Raw genomic sequence first — 23,326 nt, forward strand, 5'->3', positions numbered from 1 at the left:
TTTATACCTGATAAGACAGCAGTCCTTGAATGTGTTTGATCCTTTTGAAATATGTGCTGTGACCGTTTTAGTGTGTTCAGACTTCAGACCATGATGTGGAGGAAATACATAAGTAGTATTGGTTGTGCTTTTCCAGATGTAGTTTCACAACCAGAAGTGATAAATACAGAGATAAACGTTTGTTTTGTTCACCTTAGGGAAGTAGGTCTGATGAAGTAAGACATTTACCGGCTTATATGTGATGATGAGTGGTGGACTCTTAACCTACTTCTCCGGCCTCTGTTTGGTCTTGTGTGTTCATTGTATGATTGACAGGCAGGTAACCCAAATCCGCTCCCCCAGCAGGTAAACCCCTCAAGGCTTGATGGATTTTTTTCAGCTGGAGGTGTGTAACAAATAGTTCCCAGGGGCCAGCCTATGAAGCTTGAGCCTTTGAGAAGAATTATAATTTTAATGTTTCAAAATGATTTAATTTACTAAAGGAATAAATATATTCAAATCAACCTGGTTCTGTATAGAAAAGCAATAGTCCCATAAACCTTGGTGGCAGTGGTTCTGTGCCAAGTTTTTTTCGTTTGTGTATAATGAGCGTCGCTGTGGTTCACTGCCTTAAAAATGGCCATGGCCTCTCCAGATTGATAGATGTCAAGGACTTTTTATTTTCCATCTGTCCTTGGATTTCTTACAGCTCCTCACATGATGTGTTGCATCTTAAGATCTTCATCCTATTTCATGGTGTAAGACAAGTTCTGCTCAACAGGTATTTCACTGCTCCAGGTCGGGCAACATTCAGGCCTGGATGGACTTGTAAAGTTTTCCTGAGCTTTCCAAAACAATTTACTAAATCACAAAGAAATTATGTATAAACAGGTTTTTGTTGTTGCTAAATAGTCATAATTGAAAACCGCATTTTGTGTTTACTCGTGTTTTCTGATTTTAATCTTGCTTGATCATCTGAAGCACTAAAGAGAAAAAAAAAAACCCCGGAAAAGCTCAAAGGCGGTAAATACTTTTCCACTACAATGTAACGCCATGACTTGGGCACATACTGATTTAGAGGTGTTTAAGCTTTAATTTCTGCTGATTTTTTGCCGCCTGCTTAACCTTGCCTGCAGAGGAATCTTTCAGCTGTTAACTGACTGCTACATGTCAGCAGCCTTTAGACAACCATTGTGAACTCTCTGAGCAGTAACCATGGACAAACAGAGAGGACACATTACCGTATTAGGCTTTGTTATAAGTTGATACAGTCCTTGTTTATATTTCCTAGATAACACATGTCGCAAGAGCACGGATAAAGAAGAAAAAAAAAACTGACATTGCTATAACTGTGCCTCGTAAAGGAAGGGTTTAATATGAACGTTTTGTGTTTCTGTTTCTGTTTGTTAGAATATGCAGAAAATACCCAAACTCTCAGGGCATCCTCTTTTTTTTCTGTTTTACAGCAGATCATAAATCAAAGCCCACCCACAGTAAAGGAGCAGCTCGGCCCTTCTTCTCCTCTGAAATGTCCTCTGTGTCTTCAACATGAATAAGAAGTGTGTGTGTATGTGTGTCTGTTTGTGAGACATTCACTCACCCAGCCTCCACACCACCACTCTGTGTGTGTGTGTGCGCATGTGTGTGTGTGTGTGTGTGTGTGTGTATATGTTTGAGGGTAGGGAGTAGTGGAAATTTACAGTCTCCTACGTTGGTACCTGGGTTGACTGTCACAGTACGGCTGCGTCCAATCTCTACTTTGGATTTAATTGTCTTTAGCCAAGGGGCGGGCTGTGCTGTCAGCTCCACTTCTTGTGACCCATGTGTGCATAAAGGCATTCAGTACAGAGGAATGGTGACAGCTGAGAGAGAGGATCACTATACATAGTCGCAGCCATGAAGGAAATGTAAGTTTTTGCATTTTTATTGAGTCTGCATGTGCTCATTTTCCTACTTGTATAAGTTAAAAATAGCCTAAATTAAAAAGCAGTTCAATTATATTGTTCATGCTGTTTGTTAAATGTTTAGTTTGTCTTTGACTGAAAGAAAGAATTAAAGCAGTTTAATGTCTTTCTGTTGGTACGCTCCAAAAAAAAAAAAAAAAAATCCGCTTCTGAATCAAATCTGAGTTGAGTCACAGACAGAGATGGCCTGTACTAAGGTTTCTCTGACAGCTTCCAAATGGCAAGCAGGCAGGTGGAGGCGTACACACTGAGCAGGGCGAGTGGAAACGGAGAGAAAGGGATAAGGAGGAAAGCAAACAGGATGAGAAGCAGAGTCTGTGCGAGAACGGATCCAGTTACGTAAGCAGGTTTGAGAATGCAAAGCAGTTCGAGTTGACTTGTCATGCACAACAAAAAGGGAGAAATCCCTGAAAATGACGGGACACGGAGTGCAACGCAGTGCCAATTAACCAAGGAGGCACAGGGATCCCGGTGGGAATGTGAGAGCTGGTTTTCTGGTCAAAGTGTCCATTCATGAGAGGGGGGATAATTGCTTTTTGACTGAATGGTTATTTTTTTGTGCTATTTATAGAAATGCAGCTTCAAGTTATCATCAGTTTATGGTTGGATCATCTCCTTGTTTTGCTTTTCTTTTCTGAATGTGCTCTTTTGTCTGAGTTTCCGGAGTTGACATTCATTTGGTGGTAAACATTGAGTTAAGAGGAAGCACTTAGTGTTGCTCTGCTGACTTCTGTATTTGTGACAAAAGAGAAGGAAGTCTCCCTTGCTTTGTTTCTCTCTAAAGAAACCTTGAATATAACCTTTGCATCCCCCTTTTATTCCTTACTCGAGCTGAGAACTTTGGTTATTTTCAGTCTTGCCTCTTCTTGTTGAGGTTCTTTCCCTTGTCAGGATCATGTGGGGAAATCCGACACCCTGGTCAGGAATAACGAAGCTCGTCTTTCTTGGAAAGGCGATTTACAATGTAAACACTAAAGTGAACTTAAGCCGTAGTAGCTTCCTGAAAGCAGCCACTGCTTTGGGGATGTGGGAGGAATATTTCATTGCGAGCAGGAGATATTTTCCCCTCAAGTTCAGGCCAGGTACTAAAAGCCTGTCTTTTTTCCTCCCCTCATTCACATTATCCTGACTTGAATACCTTAAATAATATTCTAGAAAATGCTTTGGATCAGTTTCATTGTGAGATGGTGTTATTTTTGAAGGATGGCCAAATTATATTCTGCTGATTCGCTTTTGTTCTGTCTCAAACTTCTCAATGTTCCGTCTGAATGACCTTCATGCATTGGTTTCTGAGATTAGAGAGATTACCAGCATTACTCTGCATCTCATGTGCTCACACAGCATGCTGCAAGGCATTCAGGGAACAGTATTATCTGTGTTAATGCCGCTCCCTGTCTGCTGTTATCCCTCTCACCTCTGAGTCTCCTTTCATTGATTCCATGTTTAGCATGTTTTCCTTTCGTTTTCCCCAGCATGGCATCAAAAGAGAAGCTCCAATGCCTAAAGGACTTCCATAAGGACACCCTCAAACCTTCACCCGGAAAGAGCCCAGGCACCCGACCTGAGGACGAGGCTGAAGGAAAAGTTCCTCAGAGGGAGAAGTGGGCCAGTAAGCTCGACTTTGTCCTGTCCGTGGCCGGAGGCTTTGTTGGATTAGGAAACGTGTGGCGATTTCCTTATCTTTGTTATAAAAATGGTGGAGGTAGGTTCAGATGCAAGTTGCACTTTAGGGGGTTTCATCAGAAGTAATGATGTAGATGGCTTACTTTGACATCATTCCCCTGTTGTTTTCCAAGGTGCATTCCTCATCCCCTACTTCATCTTCCTTTTCGGAGGTGGGCTGCCTGTGTTTTTCTTGGAGGTGGCACTCGGTCAGTACACCTCTGAGGGGGGGATAACCTGCTGGGCCAAGCTCTGCCCCATCTTTACTGGTTGGTCCAAATACACAAATGAACATACCCACACCTACAGAAAACTCAATCATGTACATGTGTCCCTTTAGCTGGCTATCTAGTGATATTCAAAAAATTGGTTCAGTACATCCATTCATATGAATCCAACTTTTTACCTAAAGTTGTCTTGTGTGAAACCTCTAAAGCAGTGGTTCTTAACCTTTTTTGAGGTACCGAACCCACCAGTTTCATATGCGCATTCACTGATCTCTTCTGTAGTGATAAATAAAAAAATGTTTTTTCCCCCCCAAATTCAAGACATTGGGGTGACCCAACTAAAGTCCAGTTGGGTCACCCTAAGATCACTAAGTCTTCTTAAAAGGTAGAGTCTCTGAGAACAGTTCTTCAAAATATAGTCAGTGTTTTCAGCAAAGTTGAGCTGACTGTCCAGGAACGACCCAAGGTATTTAAAATTTGCCACAGTTTCAACAGGTTGGCCATCGAGAGAAACTGGAACCACTTTAAGGTTTTATTTACATCATTTAATTAGCTCTACATTCTTAAGAGAATGAAAAATTTATAATAAGTAATAAAGACTGTGGTATTCCGATTTAGTAATGTAATTATATTAGTTGTGTTACCACCTCCACACCACTAGAAGCAGTAGCAGCCCCGAAAAGATGCGACTAAGGAGCAGATTTAGAAGTACACCGAAAGCTGCAGAATTTGGTGAAAACTGAGCTTTGCTGAAGTAATTAAAGACACAAGTTCAAATCCATGCTGAGAGTGGAGCTCCTTGCTCCTCCGCAGCACTGATTGGCTAAGCAATGTAACGTGATCCTCTTCATTAAGCGATAGCAAAGCGGGGCGTCATCACGACTTTACACAAGTGTGTCTTTACCTCCACGACAGAGGCTCCGCGGAACCCGTGAGACCGATTCATCGAACCCCTGGGATTCGATCGAACCCAGATTAAGAACCACTGATCCAAAGGCAATTAACCTAAGACCACAATATAACATGTGGACAATCTCATCTTGCGCTCATTCTTCATCCTTTTTCTCAATGCTGCTCCATATTAATGTTCAAAGCATAGATTAAATTCAGTTAGTTGAACATGACGGATGTTGCTTATAGTTAGAACTGTTAGCTAAATAAATCACAACATTTCTTTGCAGAGCCGTCGTCTCATGTGATGCATCTTCTTGGCTCAATTTCCCTTGTTCCTCTTTGCATCCTTGAGCAATCCTTTGTGTTAAATAGACAAAAGACGACATTGCTTTCTGTCTGGTTGTGAAATTAAGGTGGAGAGATGGACAGTTGGGTTAAATAAGGACAAAACAGAGACTGATCAATCCTAAGTAACCAAAAAAACAAGAAGTCAATGGAGTTTCAGTTGGTAGAATCATAAATACTGCATTTTCTGAAGCCCAGTTGAAATGATTAATCAAATTATTCGAGAATGGAAACAATGGTTTCACATTGCTTCTAAGGTTTAAGCTTCTGTCAATGTCAGAAAAGGACAATTTTATCCAGCGGCCCCTCCCCCACCTGTTGGTGAGTCAGCTGGCTGAAAGAAGACTTTGATTTCAAGGGGTGGAAATGAAAGGAACACTGTCTTAAAATGACTTTTCGCCCACTAAAAGCAACCTGCCTGTTGAATGCAGGCCAGCTACGTGAGAAGATTACCCAACTAATTAGCCAGTCACTATCAGATTGCTTTACTTGCGTTTCACTACAAAGAGCACAAACGCAAAATGGTATTTTGCGGTATTTTTACTCCCGGATGTCACACTGTGAGAATTTCACACTGCCACGTGCCTTGTGCACACTGTTTGTCCTCTTGCTGCGTTTATGTGGCCCCTTTTAACTTTGAGGGACAGCTGTAGAGAAGCAGTAGCAGCACACCACGCCCCATTAGCTGCTGTGACACAGTTAGTCATGTCCACATGAGAGACATTGCATAAAAAGACAAAAACAAAAAAAAAACTTCACAGCACTGTGTCTTACGGATGGAGAAAGACTGAAGCAAGCAATCAGGTGTTTCCTGTTTTTATTTTTCGAAGCACACTGGGAATCCAGGATTCTTTTCCCCCACAGCTCCTCTACACAAAGTCAAGTGCAGGCACACCTGCCACGGCACAGACTTATTCATCAGTTTGCAATCGGTATGCGGGAATGAGGAGGTGGGTGTGGGGGTGACGGAGAAGATAAGTTTAAAAATACTCCAGAGTGGTGGATGAGTACAGATAGGGTCGGGTGAGGGGGGGGTTGGTTGGGGAGTTCAGTGTTCAGGTTTGAAGCAAAGTCATCTAAAAATAACAGAAATACACCAAGGACGCTACAGTTGAAAGTCCATTCAAGCTGAGGACATTTACCTCCGTTTTTAGTTGGCTATTACAGCCAGCTGCTGGAGTTTAAATAAAGCTCATCCGGCTGCACCTCTTGATATCACAGATCATTGTTTGGATCAGCATTATAAATAAACACTCTCCAGCAATATTCCAGAAGTTGTGAAGTTGGCTTTAGGTAAAAAAAAAAACAAAAAAAAACAAGACACACAGGTAACTTCTTGGAAAGGACAACTCCTTCTTAGAGAATTACGTATGCTCCTTATTCTAAGTATTTGCTTTATTTTATGGCCGACAAAGCATTTGATAAATGACAGTCAGTCAATGGTTCATGGTGAAAAACCTGAAGGTGTTTATCTCATTAGAAGTTTGTGACTAAAGTTATTATTTCCTAGCTCTGAAGCTAGTCCCCATCATTAGCTACTGATGGGGACTCAGTAGAATAGACACAGTAGAGTCCCCATCAGTAGCTAATGGGGACTCTACTGAAGTAACTGTATCTATATTTATTTCACACTTCTCACATTTTCTTTGTCTATATCAAAGTACCAAAAAAGCTGCTTTAAAACACAGATTTATCCTGTGCCATTTTTTCCCAGCAGGTTTTTTTTAAATAAGGAAATGCTTCTTTGAAAATCCTGCAGGTATCGGCTACGCTTCTATCGTGATCGTCTCTCTTCTGAACATCTACTACATCGTGATCTTGGCCTGGGGACTCTACTACCTCTTTCAGTGCTTTCAGCCCGAGCTTCCATGGGCGAAATGCAAGCAGCCGTGGAACACGGAACACTGTGTGGAGGACACGATCCGCAAGAACAAGACCCTCTGGCTGACGGCCAACATTACTAACTTTACTTCCCCAGTCACCGAGTTCTGGGAGTGAGTATTCAGCTTGAGCAGGCACACACGCACGCACCCACGCATGCACACGCACGTGAATAAACTGAAGTAACACTGCCTCTGTATCTTTGTTGCGTAAACATGTTTGGTCAGGCTCATTTCTTGCACAACGTAGTTCTGCAACGTTCTCGGTTTTCAGCCCTATATTGTCATAAATGAAGCTAAAACCTGCAACAAATTACACTAAATTCCCACCATGAAATATGATTTTGTATTTCCTTCCTCACACCTCTAAATATGACAGGAGCTTCAGCTTCAAAGGCTTTTACACTCTGTTGTTTCCTACGCTAGAGCTGCTGAACAACACAGGCATGTGCCTGTTTGATATCCTTTCCTCTACTTATAGCTTCTCGTTATATCCTCTAACTCTAACCTACATACTTGAGTGTTTATTAAAAATAACACCTGCTGTGTCACATCTCTTGGATTGCTGCTAACCTGTCCTGAACCCTTGTTTCCTCTGCAGACGCAACGTCCTCAGTCTCTCCACCGGCATTGAGGACATTGGGCCCCTAAAGTGGGACTTAGCCCTGTGTCTCCTGGCAGTGTGGGTTATCTGCTTCTTCTGTATCTGGAAAGGGGTCAAGTCCACTGGGAAAGTAAGTGCTGAAGCAAGTGGACGCACTTCCTATAGTTATTGTGTTGCCTGGATGCTGTTTGGTCTTTGTTTTTTGTACCCTTGCCAGCAAGAAAACACAGTTGCTTTGATAAAGGAAAAAGACAACATGCTGGGGAACAAGATCAATCAGACACCAACCCTTAGGTTGTCCTGAAAACTACTTCTTCATCAGTCAGGCTTCAGTGTAAACAGATGTGTGTTACTGATTTGTCCAGTTTTCTATTCTGTCTGGATGAAAGAAATACATTTATGGTGGACAGGAGGAAAATTATTAACTTAAGAGCTGTTTGAGCCTCTAAATCCTTTAGTAGATTGCACAGCCATAAAACTGTTTGACCAAACACCAGTTGAGGAAGTGTAGAGTTTCATAAGAGCTAATTACAGGGCACAGAGGCATAGGTAAAAGAAAAAAATAAAGGGTTAAACAGTGGATCAGGGAACTTGAAATAAGATATTTGAATGATCCATGCCCCTGTATGCTAAAAATTGTTTACCTGACTGTCTTTTGAAGAGATTTTTCAGCAAGAAAAAATGTCTCTGTCCTGTGCAGGTGGTGTACGTCACAGCAACGTTCCCGTTTGTGATGCTAATCATCCTGCTTGTGCGTGGAGTGACCCTACCTGGAGCAGCTGAGGGCATAAAGTTTTATCTTTACCCAGATGTGACCCGTCTCCAGGATCCAGAGGTAGGTTCCAAACACACCCCATTATAATCAGAGATGGACGTTAATGCAACCTTTTTTACAGAGTAGGAAATGAAAACATTTGTACATTCTTATACTATTTTTTTTCGCAGTTCCTCTTACATCCTAGCAGAAAAACTGGAAACAAATAGAAATATATTGCAACAAAATTATAAGACATGTTCTAGTCTGATGCGTCCTCAGAGGTATGAATATCTTTTGCTAGGGCTAATCTGCCAATTTAGATTTGATCAGCAGCTTATTTTTCAAGGACAATGATAAATAAAAGAAAAAATACAAAATAATTTTTTTATATATTTATTGATCAAAGCTCTAAGCTCCATTTGATTTTCATTCAACTCAAAAAGTGCATCACAGTGCATACTGAAAGTCAATGTTTATCAACCAATATGGAGGACGTTTTCAGTTTTTTGTATTTAAAAAAGTGAAAAATTACTATACTTATTATACTGATAGCTAATCAAAAGAAGAGAGTTATTCAAGGGAAGATTCTGATATCTGGACAATCTATTGGGGCATTCTTGGTTTTATGCACCGTTTGATTCCTCTTTGAAGTTCTCATATCAGATCTGGGATGACATCACACCCGAGAAGAGTTGGTGCTAGTTATGTAAACAGTTTACTCCCACAGTGATCAGTATTTTATGTACTGCAGCTGTATTCAATCTGAACTAGAGGCTGGCGAGGGCCCAACCACTTTCTATGTTGAAATTCGGTCTTACTTTTTTTTTTCTGGATTGGATCCTGTAAATTTAAAATTCAGGGAAGTGGCAGTGCCCATGGGGGCATTGACAAGAGCAGCGCACATGCGCCACTTAATTAGCTGTCAGAAGCAACAACAGGCATAAAAATAGGCATAGCAATTATGAAACTTAAGAAAAAGAAACACACAAACAAGCAATGACTTCAAACAAAGTCCAAACAAACCAATGTTCAAAAATGAGGTTTGTTTTCAGCACACATCTTTCTAACAAAACAGCATAGAAAAGGAACAATACAGGGGCAAATTTCTTAGTAGAACAAAACATTTTGATAAGGTGTAAACAAGTATAACAAGAAAACCAGCTGGAAAAAAAGCAGGAAGTGAAAGTAACAGAATAACAGACAGTACTGTGCTAAAATGTTTTCTTTGGATTATCCATTAAAGGAGCCACACTCTCTTATGATCTTTTTGAAATAACATTCATCAGTAGTTCCAAGACTTTCTAAAGCTCAACAGGTTTTCTTTGAACTGTGCTATTTTATGTAATCCTAGTACCTAATCACAACTGCCTATTGTGTTTCAAAAATGACCAAAGTTTAGGGCAAAAAGTAAAAGTGTAAGGTTTTACTCTAAAAAAGACAACAGATCCTATTAAAGAGCATTTTAAAATCACCAAATTGGCTGCTTAGGAGCAGAGCGTGGCACACAAGTCTATATTAAAATCTTCTAGGGGAATCATATCTTGATACCCAAGAGAACTTCATTATACCCTCCCATCGCATTAATGGCATACATCTCTTCTGTCCCATCAGGTGTGGATTGATGCGGGAACCCAGATCTTTTTCTCCTACGCGATCTGCCTGGGCGCCATGACGTCCCTGGGAAGCTACAACAAGTACAGATACAACTGCTACAGGTGAGCTGGGTTTCTGCTGGGAGGAGCAGGACTGTGATAGTGACAGCGACGCTCTGTCAGAGAGTCGGTTGCTTGAAAAGAAAATGGGAACTTCGGTTCCACCTGTGTTCATTAACAACCTCCATGACATATGTGTGACATAGGGACTGTTTGCTGCTGGGAGGCCTCAACAGTGGTACCAGTTTTGTGTCTGGCTTCGCAATATTTTCCGTCCTGGGCTTCATGGCACAAGAGCAAGGGGTGGACATTGCCGATGTGGCAGAGTCAGGTACGAGGGTCCAGTGTGATGGCAGCAGTGATGGTGGGCGCTGCTGCCGAAAGAAAAAAAAAACAAACAATTAGACAATTGGAAATGGAAAATTCTTTTGCGAATTTAAAGGAGAGAGAGAGAGAGAAAAAAAAAGAGAGTAATCCGTAGTGTTTTGTCACAGCTTCGGACACAATGACGCTAGAAAGTACAGGTATCGGCAATTGCACACTCCTTGAATAAAACCCTCAAAGATAAAATGGCTTGTCCCCCGTTTACTGAGGACAAACAACATCTCATTGGTCAACTGCTGTGTGTTTAAGCTACACAATGAACTGCTGCAAATAAGGAGCGTCATCATCAGCTTGTCCCACAATAATCCTGCTTGTGCAGTTTAGTAACTCCATATCCTTCTGACCAGTGGACACTGCTAAGAAGATTGGCTCTGAACTGAATGAATCTGGCTGTTCATGGGAACTTGCACCCTCAGGTTGATATTTTTGGACCAGCAGCACTGCTACGTAAACCTATTTCTTTCATTGTGCTTTGGATCTAATGAGGTGGATGCTACTGGATCTGTTGCTGTCTTCCTGTATTTTCTACAGTGCCTCGCAAAACCGTCCAAACAATTTGAACTTTTTCACAACTTGTGGCTTTACAACAGTGAATTTTTCACGTGTTTTATTGGTATTTTATGTTACAGGCCAACACAAAATAGCGCTTAACTGTGAAGTGGAACAAAAAAGGATGCATAGTTTTAAAATTTTTTACAAACTTGAAGAGCAGCCTGCATCATTACATTTTAGTGTGATACGCCTAAATAAAATCTGGTGGAATTAACGCAGTACAATTGCAGTTTTTACAGTCTCAAATTGATGCTCACTGATGCTCTTCCTGCAATCTGACTGATCTTGAGCTACTTCACAAAGTTTTAGTCTCAATACGTGCAAATCTTAAAGTTAAACTCTCCCTCTATTTACAGGAGAGAGACATAGAGGCTGACTACAAATCAACACTACACTTTTCAGATTTGCATGACAAAACATGCATATTTCCAGTTTAATTTGTTCTTTAAATGCCAATAAAATACGTTGAAGTTCGTGATGGTAACGAGACAAAATGTGAAGAATTCAAGTTGTCCAAGTACTTTTGCAAGGCACAGTATATGAGCTGTAAAGGTAATGTGTTAAAGTTTGCTTGATGTTGTTTACGTCTAAATACACTGGCTTTGAGATTCAACCAAATTTTGCCAGTGATGAGAATAATCTTGTGATTTCTTTGTAATCGACACATCAAAGCACATGAACAAAATTTGCGATGAAAGCAAACATATGTGCTTGTTGCTTGTCTGTTCAAATGAGGTTCAATTGCTGACTCTGTATCTGATGCTTTAAATACAACATGCTGTTGAAGTGGTATATTTAAGTTGTGCCTTATCAGATTCTCCTCATTCCCATTGCTCACAGTAAGTACCAGCATGCAGCACAGGAAATGACAAATGTCAAGTGCAACAAAGGTGAACTAATGTTTAGACTGAATAGCAGTGATGACACCCTGCAGGAGAGACCATGACTCATAGGAATGTTGCACAGAAAGTCATAAATGTCAATAATTTATGTGCTAGACTGTGAGAAGAGGTTAAAAATAAGCATGCATTAGATAATTGTTGCATGATACCAGTGTTGAAAATTATGCAGAATGTAAGGCATAAAACACAAAACTGGCTTGTGTTGCTAATGTACATTAACATGTCGGGGACACTTTGACATGGAGAGCCCCTGCAAGCACTGTCTTATTTTGCATATGATTTTTTTCTTAATGATGCTAGAGGCCATATTTTTAAAATGCTTTTGGTCAAAGAAAATGCATATTTCCAGAGAGAAATATCGTCATGTAATTAGTCCAGCCTGTAATCAGATAGAAGTGTTAATCCTGTCCTTTGCCCCCTTCTCCCCATCCCTACTCTGTTCTCCTTCCAGGTCCTGGCTTGGCCTTCATTGCCTACCCTAAGGCTGTGTCCATGATGCCACTGCCAACCCTGTGGGCCATCCTGTTCTTCATCATGCTGCTGCTGCTGGGCCTCGACAGCCAGGTCAGGGTGTTTGCAATCATTGGAGACAGTGAGCAGAATAATTATGTTAAACTGGTTTGGTGCCCAGAGTTTAACGCCTGCCCCTCTGAGGTCCTGTAGCTTGTTTCATCCTGGACCGAAGTGTAAATCGCACACAGTGTTTCTTTGATTCATATCTAACACGCTAAGGTTTCAGATATCTGATCCTCCAACAAATGCACTTTGCTGCCCTGCTTAACTTCACCGTGGAAGGATTAAAACAGCTTTAACACACTGATGTGATCGCATATACAATGAATATATATGCAAGTTTGACAAACCTTTTCCACCAGACATATTGTTTGTAAAGCTCCTCCCGTTGGCAGGCATTCGAATCTTCCACATTTGATGCAAAGGCTGAGCTTTGATTAGGACAAGATAATCCAAGTTGACAAAACACAAATGCGTGTCCGAGGGCTTCTCAAGCTGTATCGCATTTCCTGCCTCCAAGTGTAATTCTACTCCTGTACTAAGTCAGTCCTGCACATGGTCATCCAAGAGCGAGATCAGACCGATGCTCTAAATTTGAGTGCATGTAAATGCTCATGCAAGTGCAGCTATTTTCATAGGAGAATTGGGCCCAGTGTGTGTTTGTGTGTGACTGTCTGTGGGTGGACGTCATGCAGATTTGCAGCTCTCAATGCTACATATTGTGTTTTCATGCCACTGTTGCAAACAGGGTTTTGTTTGGTATTTTCCACCGATTTTATGTTTTTCTGTGCATCAAGACCCTCTGGGAATTTTTGTTTAGATAATAAGTAGTTTACGACACACTGGAGCAGAAAAGTCAGCAATCAAGTGGTCTGAGACACTGATCCATTGTTCTTATCTCCTGACATGCTTTGTAGCAAACCATGTTTGCAGGGGGGAGTTTGTTTAAACTGTCATTACAGCTCTACAACAACAGCTTTGTTCCTCTAATCTGTGTGTTTGCTGAAAACTTCATTGCAGTCTTTGTCCCAACAGTTTGTTGAAGTGGAAGGACAGATCACATCCATCGTGGATCTCTATCCATCCGTTCTTAGAAAGGGTTACCGCAGAGAGATCTTCATCGCAGGGATGTGTCTCATAAGCTATCTCCTTGGACTCGCAATGGTAACGAAAGTAAGTGTCATCCCACAGACGGTGACCCGAGTGAGTTGACTTAGACTTGCGGTGAACAGTCTCAAAACTCGGATTCATTCTGTCAAGACTCAAGTCGCGCTTAGATTCATAGTGAGTCTCGTTCACAAATATTTTACTCTTGTAATCAGGAGTAGAGGAAAGCTGCTGTGTATTTTTCAGTGACATAAGCAGACTGTGGTCTGTTATGGGTTTCCCACAAAAGATCGGTTCAGTTTTGCCGCAGCATGATAATATTGACCACACAGAACACTGAACAAGGTATAAAAGGACTTTGGGTCGTTTCAGAACAAAAACTTAATTTATACCTGACATCTTACTGCCTCGCTGCTGAGATACTTGTGTTGCCGCAAAAAAAAAACTTATCAGTTTGTTTCTTATCAGAAACAGCTTATCAGCATAAAAGCAGTTCCTGTTCTTTTCATTCAGACATGAAATTGTCTCTCATTTACGACACTCGCTCACTGTGTTGTATCTTATGTAAGATAGTAGAAGATGGTTACTGGTTAGACTGGACAAGAAAGGTTTTACAATTATTATTAGAAGATGATTTTGTAAAGATTTTTAAAGTGAAGGAGTGTATGATAAATAAATCATAGGTAAGTAATTAAAAAACAAAATCAAAAGCACTCTTTTTGATTCATACGGAAATGTAATATTACAGTAAATTGTATTTCCACTGGCAGACTAGATGAGACGATCTTTATTTCAGCCTAATGATCAGACTTGTGCTTCAGGTTCCTCATTTTATTAACTTGTCATGTACAGAATATGTGTATCTCAATCCTTACTTACTCACTGCATCGTTGCAGCCAAATATGGCCTCCCTCCCGCTATGTTGATGATTCACAAACTTCATGGGTGAATGGAAAAATTTGGAGGGCTGTTTTCCACCGTACTGGTTTACGGGCTTCAATGACATCCCAGCACCTGTTGAACTCTCCCTCTATTGATTAGGTGCCAAAGTGCCCATGTCCTACTTTCAACACCACCTCCCCACTTCTCTCTCAATATGGTTTTACATCCCTTTTTATCTCTGTGACCTTTTGCCCCGTTGCATATATCAAAGAGGTAATTAAAGCTGCTTTTTGTCTGTTCCAGGGTGGCATGTATGTGTTTCAGCTCTTTGACTACTATGCAGCCAGTGGTGTGTGCCTTTTGTGGGTTGCATTCTTCGAATGCATTGCTGTAGCCTGGGTTTATGGTAAGTGGAAGTGACTGTATCAGCATCATTTCATGTAATGATTTACGGGAGTCGGCTAAGAAGCCCGGAAGGAGTTCCCTAATGGCTAACAAAAGTTGAGGGAGTTTTACATGTCTGCAATAAGTAAGATTAACTGCAGGACTGTGGAAATGAGAATAAAGATGGACCCCTTCTAGGCTGGGGCTAGCACCTCAGAGTTTCCTCTCTGTTAACAAAAACTAAATCTCACAAACATTGTCACTAAGCTCTGTACTACATATAGAAAAATCTTTTTTTTTTTTTTAATCAAAAGACATGATAGCAAAAAACTTTTGCATAACATTCAAAAAAGGCATAAAGTACCAAAATACAAAAATGTGCATTGGGATTTAAATATAAAGAATCTCTAATGCCAAATTAAACAAACAAATGCCAAACCAAGCAAATTGTCAGTAACATTGGAGGGAAAATGATGGTTCTTTTTTTTTTCAAAGTTATCTGCTTCCAAGTTCAGAGGTTGAACACTCAAACTCCAACTTCACCAATCACATTACAATTCACGTCTTAAAATGTCTGCTATTCTAAGATAAATTGCTTTAATCTTTATTTTAACAAACAAAAAAGACTATTTATATTGAATAAAACAAAGAGCCAAACAAATAATTATAAAAAAGTGAATGAGTGATTAATTTATGGTCCAGTTATAGGAATCAGCCTAAATAAAAATGTGCTCTATGTTTTATTAACTTAAATGCTTTTGAAGTAATTGTTGTATTTTAGTGTATTTGTTCACTTTACTGGACGTTACGATAAGATCAACTTTTTTTGCTTTGTCTAACAAAACGTCTTCAATTATGGAATTTAGAGTGGTTTATTTGATAATATTTAATTTTAAGTCTTTCGCAAAGATACACAAATTTAATAAAATTAACAAATAAAAGATATTACAATTTTACCCAACAAAATGTAAACACAACCAAGCACATTTAGCTCACTGGTCAAAGACAGTAAGTTCATCCCAGGTGACTTCACCGCTTCATTACAAGTTCACCCTGAGAAGATAACCGATAACCTCCTGAGACAAGCCCATGACTGTTTGTAGCCTATATATTCAAAACATTATCTAGAGGGAAAATGATGCTGCAGTTTATAGTAAACAGCAGAGATAAGGGTCCATAAATGTGCTAATCTCTGCATGTCGACATGAAGGTCACTTTGTGATCAGAAACAATGCACAGAAATGTCAGCTGGTGTTTTGTTATTTAGCAGAAACACACAGCATGTTCATGGCTTATTACCTTTTCTTTGCACCGTTTAGGAGCTGATAATTTCTACGATGCAGTCGAGGACATGATTGGCTACAGACCAAACCCATGGATGAAATGGAGCTGGACCATCATCACTCCTGTCCTCTGCATGGTGAGACAGACAAATATTACGTCATTTCAACCATGTGGATTCATCTACAGATGTTGACAGGCTACAGAGCTTCTGCTTATGGCAGCATGTTTTTTTTTTCTCTCTCTCTCTCTTAGGGTTGCTTTGTTTTCTCCCTGGTAAAGTACAAACCACTGACCTACAACAAGGTGTACGAATATCCCGAGTGGGCCATTGGCCTGGGCTGGTGTTTGGCTTTGGCCTCTATGATCTGCATCCCAATGGTGATGGTCATCAAGATCCTGCAGTCAGAGGGACCTCTCATAGAGGTGAGCGGATTGAGTTTCTAAGTGACACTTTAAAGAAATAGTGTAAAAATATGTCATTTTAAATTTCTCATAAGACAATCACTGTAGCTTCTATTAAGTTTGTTTAAAAACATTTTCCGTTTCTAAATATTGGCCCCATCATATTTTATAGTAATAGTTAGAACATAAGGCAATGTTTTGATTCCTAAGTGGAAATTTCCATGGTGAATTTTGAAATGATTAACCCGCATTACGAGTAGCCAGTCAGCATGAGTCAGCAGGCGATAAGCAAGCTTGATCAGGCAGTTTATATGCTATGTAGCAATTTGCTGTTATCCCTTCACAACATTACAGATGCTGACGCTACAAAAGTACCGGTCTGTTTAATTTTAGTCACTAGTAGACTTCAGGCTTTCTATGGAGATTCTTCCACCCAATCACAGAATATTGATTCACCTTATTTTAAGATCCACTTATTGCAGGTCCTGACCACCACAGGCTATGAATATCCCCAAACTATGGATATGCTGTCTTGATATTTTTCTTCCAACAATATAGTAAAGGAAATATATATATATTTTCAAGCGATACTTTGTGAAGTTATGGGCACTGAAATTTCTCTTAATTTAGGTAGAAAGATGTCACCTACAAGTAGAAAGTGTAAAATTCTCCAGGGTGGTAGAACAACGCTAACAGCTAATCAGATGGACTCTCCACGGTTTAGCTGATTTCAGTAATTTGAAACTGTTAATTACTGTTCACAGTGGTATATTAACATCCATAGGATGCAACTCTATATTATCAGATATTAACCATTTGCTTTTTTGTGAGAGATATTACAGGACGCTGGATGAAAGAGTCTGTCAGATTAGCTGTCACTCATCAGTCTGCTTGAATAATTTCCAAACAACTGCTGTACAGTATGTGCAAAGAACAGCAACATGTCATCTGCAGTGGTTTTGAACAGATTCCAAAATCCAAAAGTTTCCTCAACTCAATGGAAAACTAATAGAAAGCTTAGTTCAAGGAAAGCCCATTTCAGAATCTGGGTATAAAATGCGGTGGAATAGAATCCAAGACAAGAAACAAGAAAATGGCAGTCTAATATTGGCTTAAAAGATGTAGTCAGGCAACAAGGAATCATAGATAACAGAGTTTAAAAAAAGGCATTGAGGGGAAATGGAAGGGTCTTGCAAAGAGAGACACCAAAACTGACTGGCTTTTAACTGCTGGGAAGGTGACTAGGTGACAAGAGAATCAGGTTCAACTAATTAGTAGCATGTAATGCAGTTGGGTGCATGACCTGAACAAAGGAAGTTGGGGGGAAATGACTAATAATCAGAGAAATTAACAGAGTTTGAAACAAGACAGAAAAAAGTTCTAACAAAGCTAAAAGCTAGACAGAGACCCAAATATGGCAGGCTGTAAGTGAACACATGATTGTGTTTTCTTTGTTGCAACTTTTTATATAAACTTCTTATCAAAAGTTACAATATGTTACATTCAAGACTGATTGATTGGCTTCAATAGCAAATCAATCATAGTTACGCATATCATTTTAAAGTATCATTTTAATCAACATGTTTTGCATCTCTGGCTCTTTGGTTTTAGGAAGAGAATCAGTCAAATATAAGTAGGTAAGATAGGTCCGAAGTCACATTCTGTTGTTAGATACTCATCTCAAACAGACCTTCTTAGACATATCCATCGTTGTCTGGGTAAATTAAAATGTCTTGATCAGTGTTGAACTAACAAGTCTTTAATTTCCAAAAACGTTTGACGTCTCAAACTCAGTAGCTGCCTCTTTGAGCCTTGAAGGGGCCCGTGTTTCTGACGACCATTAGCCTAATGTCTCGTTTCCTTTTCCCCTCCCCAGAGGATCAAGGCAGTGGCGGCCCCGGCAAAGTCAGGCGTGAGCTCTCGCCCGAAAGAGTACAATTTGAAGAGCAGCGAGCTGACACAGCCTCTGGACCCGAACGGGAACAATGGCTTGATCAAGCCCACCCACACCATTGTAGAAACAATGATGTGAGCGCTCTCTGTGAGAGGAATACGATTGATGTGCTTACTGTGTTATTATATTTTGCTAACTTTGATAAGGGTAGGTTTACGTTGTCCAATATATTCGTATTAGAGATACCATGGTTTGATTTCTATTAAAAAGAGATATATTTTATTGTTATAATTGTTTTTCTCTTGTAATTTGTTTTTTACTCTACTGATATTGTTGATGTTACAAATGTTGTTGCTGTAGTTCGCACTGATCTCAGTTAAAGCAGTATTTTTAAATAGAACCTGTTCAATGTTTACTACTTTTCTGAAGATTCCGAGGAGATGAGGAATTCGAAGAAGGCACAGGAAATGACTCACAAGTAACAAAGTGGGCAATTAGCTGAAAAATGACTGAAAATATCTAAATCGTTCACGCGTGATTGTGATTCCTTGTACAAAATGCTCTCAGACTTCATTTGTTCAGATCCTAATAGAGACAATACGGGACATAAACTCCTTCCTCAGTTACAGGATAAACAAGGCCTTGGCTCGTTCAAACAAAGATCCAGCCTAAAAAAAAAAGTCTAATATTTTTTAAAATAAAGAGAAAAAGAGTTGAGAAAGAAAAAGTGAAGAGGAAAGGGAAGAGGTGTTTTTAGAGTACGTGTGTCCTGCCTCTGTGACTAATTAGTCCAGCCCCAGTGCATTTATTGAAACCTCTCTTTGCACTTTATGTTGTATCACCTTTAATGTAGAATTTGCTCTTATTTAAGAGGAAATGTTTCTAGCTTTTAACTTTTTGATATTAACTTTGACACAGAGCATCTAGTTTTCTGCCCGCTAAAAATAATGACAGGACGGAGTAGGACTATATCAAATACTCAGATTTAAAAAAAAATCATTAGTAGGATCTGAGAAGACGCCGTTTTGACATGTTACTTTTATTCTAAAATACCTGACAGTTATCTCCATTTTGCTGATTTCAGTAGCAGGTTTGCTTGGCAGGACATCTGGATTGTAACCTGCGATGCTAAACTGTGTTTGTGTTTTAGAATTGAAACTGTTAATAATTCACATATGCCTTTTTCTGACAATTTTTCACTGTGCATCACCTGAACATCATCACAGAATCTACTGAAATGTGTTTCTCCAGGATAGACTATCTAGAATCTTTACTGCACCTCTTCAGTGTGCAACAATGACATATAAATTGCATCCTTTGCCCATTGAAAATACATAATTACAACTGATTGGCTGATGCAACTGGATACAAAGCTTAAAAAAAAAAAAAAAAAAAAAGTTTTCCTCAAACGTGTGCAAGAGCCACTGCGTTTTCTTGCTGCTTTTGCTACTTGGAAACTCTGATGTACCAAAGCATTTCTTTTTGTCTCAAAGTTATCCCCTCCAAGATGCATATTGCATCATGTCTATGTAGATAAAATAAACATATTTTCCTTGGATTGTTTGTGTGCAGCTTTCTTTACTCTGTATTACATATTGTTTGAAACAGACACTGTTGCTTATAGAGCTGCAATGGGTCATCTCAAGCATCTAAAACTTCTGTGTTATACAGTCGGCCATGACGTTCTGATTGTTAGCCTGGAAAAGGGGATGAGGTTGTTGATTATTTTCTTAAATTTGTTCTAATTCTACTTGATAAACCAAGACTGTTTTTAATCTGAGTAAACAAAGTGGACCACTTTTATTCAACATGTATACATGCTCGCCCTAGCTCTGATGATCAAATATTGCAACATTTCTTCCTACACACTAACACAACTGTATTTTTTTATATATTACATAGCCACAGTCAGTCAAAATATGTATCCATAATTTTAAGAAGCTGGTAAGTCAGACTTACCAGCTTCAGAAGTTACTCTCTGTTTTAAAGCAGAAAAGGCAAGTGGTTTGCTTCTTCCTTTTCTGCTTTAAAACAAGATCTCGATATCAGTACTTGAAAGGAGTTAATGAGGGTGAACAAACAAGTGGCATACATTCCTGAATCCATCTCAGACGGTACATCAGTCTATTAATATCAAAACCACCACCAGAGCACAGGGTTCCCATCAAAAAACACAGAAAAGTTTATGGGTGTGTTCACCTTCATTAAATTATATTATTGTGTCTCAAATGGTTTCTTCAAAAAAAGTCCTTTCAGGAGCTGCTGCTCATCCAAATGCTACCAGAGTCCTAACCACCACTAGATTAATGGGTCATGTTACACCAGTGTCACTGCATTTAGACATTTGTTCTCAACATAAACCTGCTGAGTGTTTCTATGACAAGAAAAAGTGAGAAGACAGTCTTTAGTTTCTATGCTCTTTGGCTCTGATTCAAATCCCCAAACACCTGAGCTGTGCAGAAACCTTGTACTAGTAGGGCAGTTTTACTATGAAGGTTAAAGATTGTCTTAGTTCACTTCCATTGTTCCATAACTGTTTGTACGAAATTTGCATGTTTTGTATGCGATTATTAAATCCTAGATTACTTCAGTGCATTTGTTGTCTTTGATGCAATTTTGTTTACTTTTGTTCCTTTAGTCTTCTGAAAGATGCTTTGAAGGGATGTGGTGCTGCGCAAATTAATCCTGTTCAAATTTACTGTGAACATGAATCATAATGTATTGGAGTCGTCCTGCATATGCCTCATCTTGCCCCGTAACTGCAGTACAAGAAAAAATTTAAAGTTTCTTTCACCAAGGTTAAAGCTTTTATGTTTAAAGTTAACATTTACAACTGAATTCACAGTTGTAAACGCTACAAACCAATCATTTTAGATTCAAGTGTATATTCATTACTTAATAATCTGAGATATGTGACTGAAATATACAAGTGAAAAAAGGATTTGGCAACTGGTGTTAAATTAACAGATTTATGACTGGATGATTTCAATTTCATCTGAATCCAACTGTGATTATAATATATTAAATTGGTTTTAAGTGGGTTACATTTGTTATAAATCCAATACAGTTGTCTTGTAATTGGCCAACTGAAGGATATTTCTTGCAAAACTGTTTCACTGTAGGTAAACATAACTGAATCATGAACAAAGATCATTACATTCATTTTTGGCTAAAAAAAGAAAAGAAAAATTGATTCGGTTCAGCTCTGCAGAATAATTGGGTCACAGAGTACACTTTCTAAAAGTTGGACACATATTAGTTTTGTAACTTTATTACAATAAATTAAAAAAGAACTACTGCTTGCCAAATTAAAATCCAATAAATATTAGTGGTCATTTTGACCAAAACATACAAATTCACAGATTTGGAATTAAAAAACTAAAAGTACAGAAACACATTCAGGTTAGCTTGCACAAAGATCCTGAAACATTATAGGCCTTAAAAAAAAAAAAAAAACACTGCACACTATAATGAATTTTACAGTTTACAAAAAAGTTGCAATACTAAGACTTTTAAAACGGGCCTCGACATTGAATGAAATTGCATGAGAAGTCTGAAACAAGCTGACCCAACTATAAATTTGCCTGAGGCTGCTACAAATGGGACACTAACAACATATTCACACCAGCCACCACATGACTTAACGTAATCTTTCAGATCAGTGCGTTCGCTTTATTACAAAAAGAATGAATTACCACATCCTACTTTTAAACTAAAAAAGTGCACTGTCACAAAGTTCCCTGTAACATAGAAAATGATAAGGATTTGAATACAGCTTGCATCCTTAGCGTTTCATGTTAGAAAGAGCAGATTGTGCAGACAAATTGTGAAAATTGAATTTGAACTCTTAAAAAAAGTAAACGGTGTTTGAACATGTGCAAAATTAACATGATTCACATCTTTGTAAATGTGTGACAGAAGCCAATATTGGGGGAAAAAAAAAAAAAGTGAACATTAAAAGAAATCATTTGTGCACACAAACAATTCAGACCATAATCATAATTCAAGTGTCATAAACCGGTTCAATTGACCTCAAGTGTTTTTGTGGCATTAAAATATAAAGTTGACGACAGGTGTCAGGGAGTGCTCAGGACTATCCGAGGGCTCATTCGCTTTTTAGGGCAGCCAGTGCTGGGCAGAGGCCAGAAAACCAAGGCAGTGAGCCAACTCATGGCTGAAATAACTCAAATAAGTGCAATGTTCCTTGATCTCACCAACACTTGGTGTCTCTACGTCAGTGCTTTCCATGCACATAAACCAATGCATTCCTTGTGGAAAGATGAAACCAGTGGCAACAGGAACGTTAAAATATATTAGATCTTTAGCTGTGAGTGTGCACATCATGCGATCCTGCAGAGTGAAGACATGTGCGTTGACGTCCTGGCCCCCGTCAGAAGCAATGACTCTTCGGTTATATAACCCTCCATGTGGCTGCGCCTCTGGTGAGGAGGGGGCCGGGGGAGGACAGGAGGGACGGAGTGATGGGGGACTCTGTTCTGAAGCCTCAGTCTCCAAAGAACTAAATAATCTGAACACAGCAGTGACCGAAAGCAACAGTCGTGTAACGTTGAGTGAGAGAGAGATGTTCACAGGGCGATGCTGTTGGTCCTGTAGTTGGCGAAGCAGAGAAGCGAGCTCGAGGGGTCGTCACAGTTGTTGGGCAGCTCCACGTAAACGGCTGCCAGTGGATTCCTGCTAATGACCAGATCCAGGCAGTCTCCGGCCTCCATAATTAGAGGCACAGTGAGACAACAGTCCAAGTCCCTGGTCCTCACACGGTTCACCTGGAAGACCACAGCCACCAATTAACATTCTACTTTGCATTTGTTTAACCCGTTAAACCTGAAGTTTTTCTCATTAGTTGTTTCTTTGGGATTTAAAGCTCAGCGCAGTGCTTCTCAAACCCTTTTAAACTAGTAGCACATATTCAGAGTGCAAAAAACAGAGTTTCACATCAGAACTTTGAGTTTTTCAGTTATCAATTTGATTATGCATTTAAAATATGTATGTAAAACGCTAAAGCGGCTTGTGGCAGAAGCAAACACCACAAATGATGAG

The 23,326-nt window shown here is 39.5% G+C and overlaps 2 protein-coding genes across 7 annotated transcripts in view; one reads left to right on the forward strand and one right to left on the reverse strand.

Annotated features, from left to right (window-relative positions):
• Window positions 1-1,691: 1,691 nt before the first annotated feature.
• On the forward strand, window positions 1,692-19,826 carry LOC103467518 (sodium- and chloride-dependent taurine transporter). 2 transcript variants are annotated; one of them, XM_008413968.2, is made up of 14 exons: window positions 1,692-1,886; window positions 3,416-3,645; window positions 3,740-3,874; window positions 6,831-7,065; window positions 7,553-7,685; window positions 8,256-8,390; window positions 9,924-10,027; window positions 10,171-10,295; window positions 12,254-12,366; window positions 13,351-13,488; window positions 14,608-14,710; window positions 16,008-16,108; window positions 16,225-16,395; window positions 18,251-19,826. In XM_008413968.2, the coding sequence occupies exons 1-14, from the start codon at window positions 1,876-1,878 to the stop codon at window positions 18,404-18,406; spliced, it is 1,890 nt and encodes a 629-aa protein (XP_008412190.1). In that variant the 5' UTR covers window positions 1,692-1,875; the 3' UTR covers window positions 18,407-19,826. The 2 variants fall into 2 exon arrangements, with proteins under 2 accessions (XP_008412190.1, XP_017161256.1); XM_017305767.1 differs by lacking the exon at window positions 1,692-1,886 and adding an exon at window positions 2,318-2,422 and having other exon boundaries at window positions 18,251-18,916.
• The window catches only part of LOC103467517 (glutamate receptor-interacting protein 2-like), a 42,279-nt gene continuing 38,600 nt past the window's right edge, over window positions 19,648-23,326 (reverse strand). For all 5 annotated transcript variants that reach the window (XM_008413964.2, XM_008413962.2, XM_008413963.2 and 2 more), the window contains exon 24: window positions 19,648-23,052. In XM_008413964.2, the coding sequence (XP_008412186.1) occupies window positions 22,855-23,052 (198 nt within the window). In that variant the 3' untranslated portion in view covers window positions 19,648-22,854. The remainder of the gene's footprint in view (window positions 23,053-23,326) is intronic.

Source organism: Poecilia reticulata, linkage group LG7 (assembly GCF_000633615.1).
Source record: "Poecilia reticulata strain Guanapo linkage group LG7, Guppy_female_1.0+MT, whole genome shotgun sequence".
Taxonomy (NCBI): Eukaryota; Metazoa; Chordata; class Actinopteri; order Cyprinodontiformes; family Poeciliidae; genus Poecilia; species Poecilia reticulata.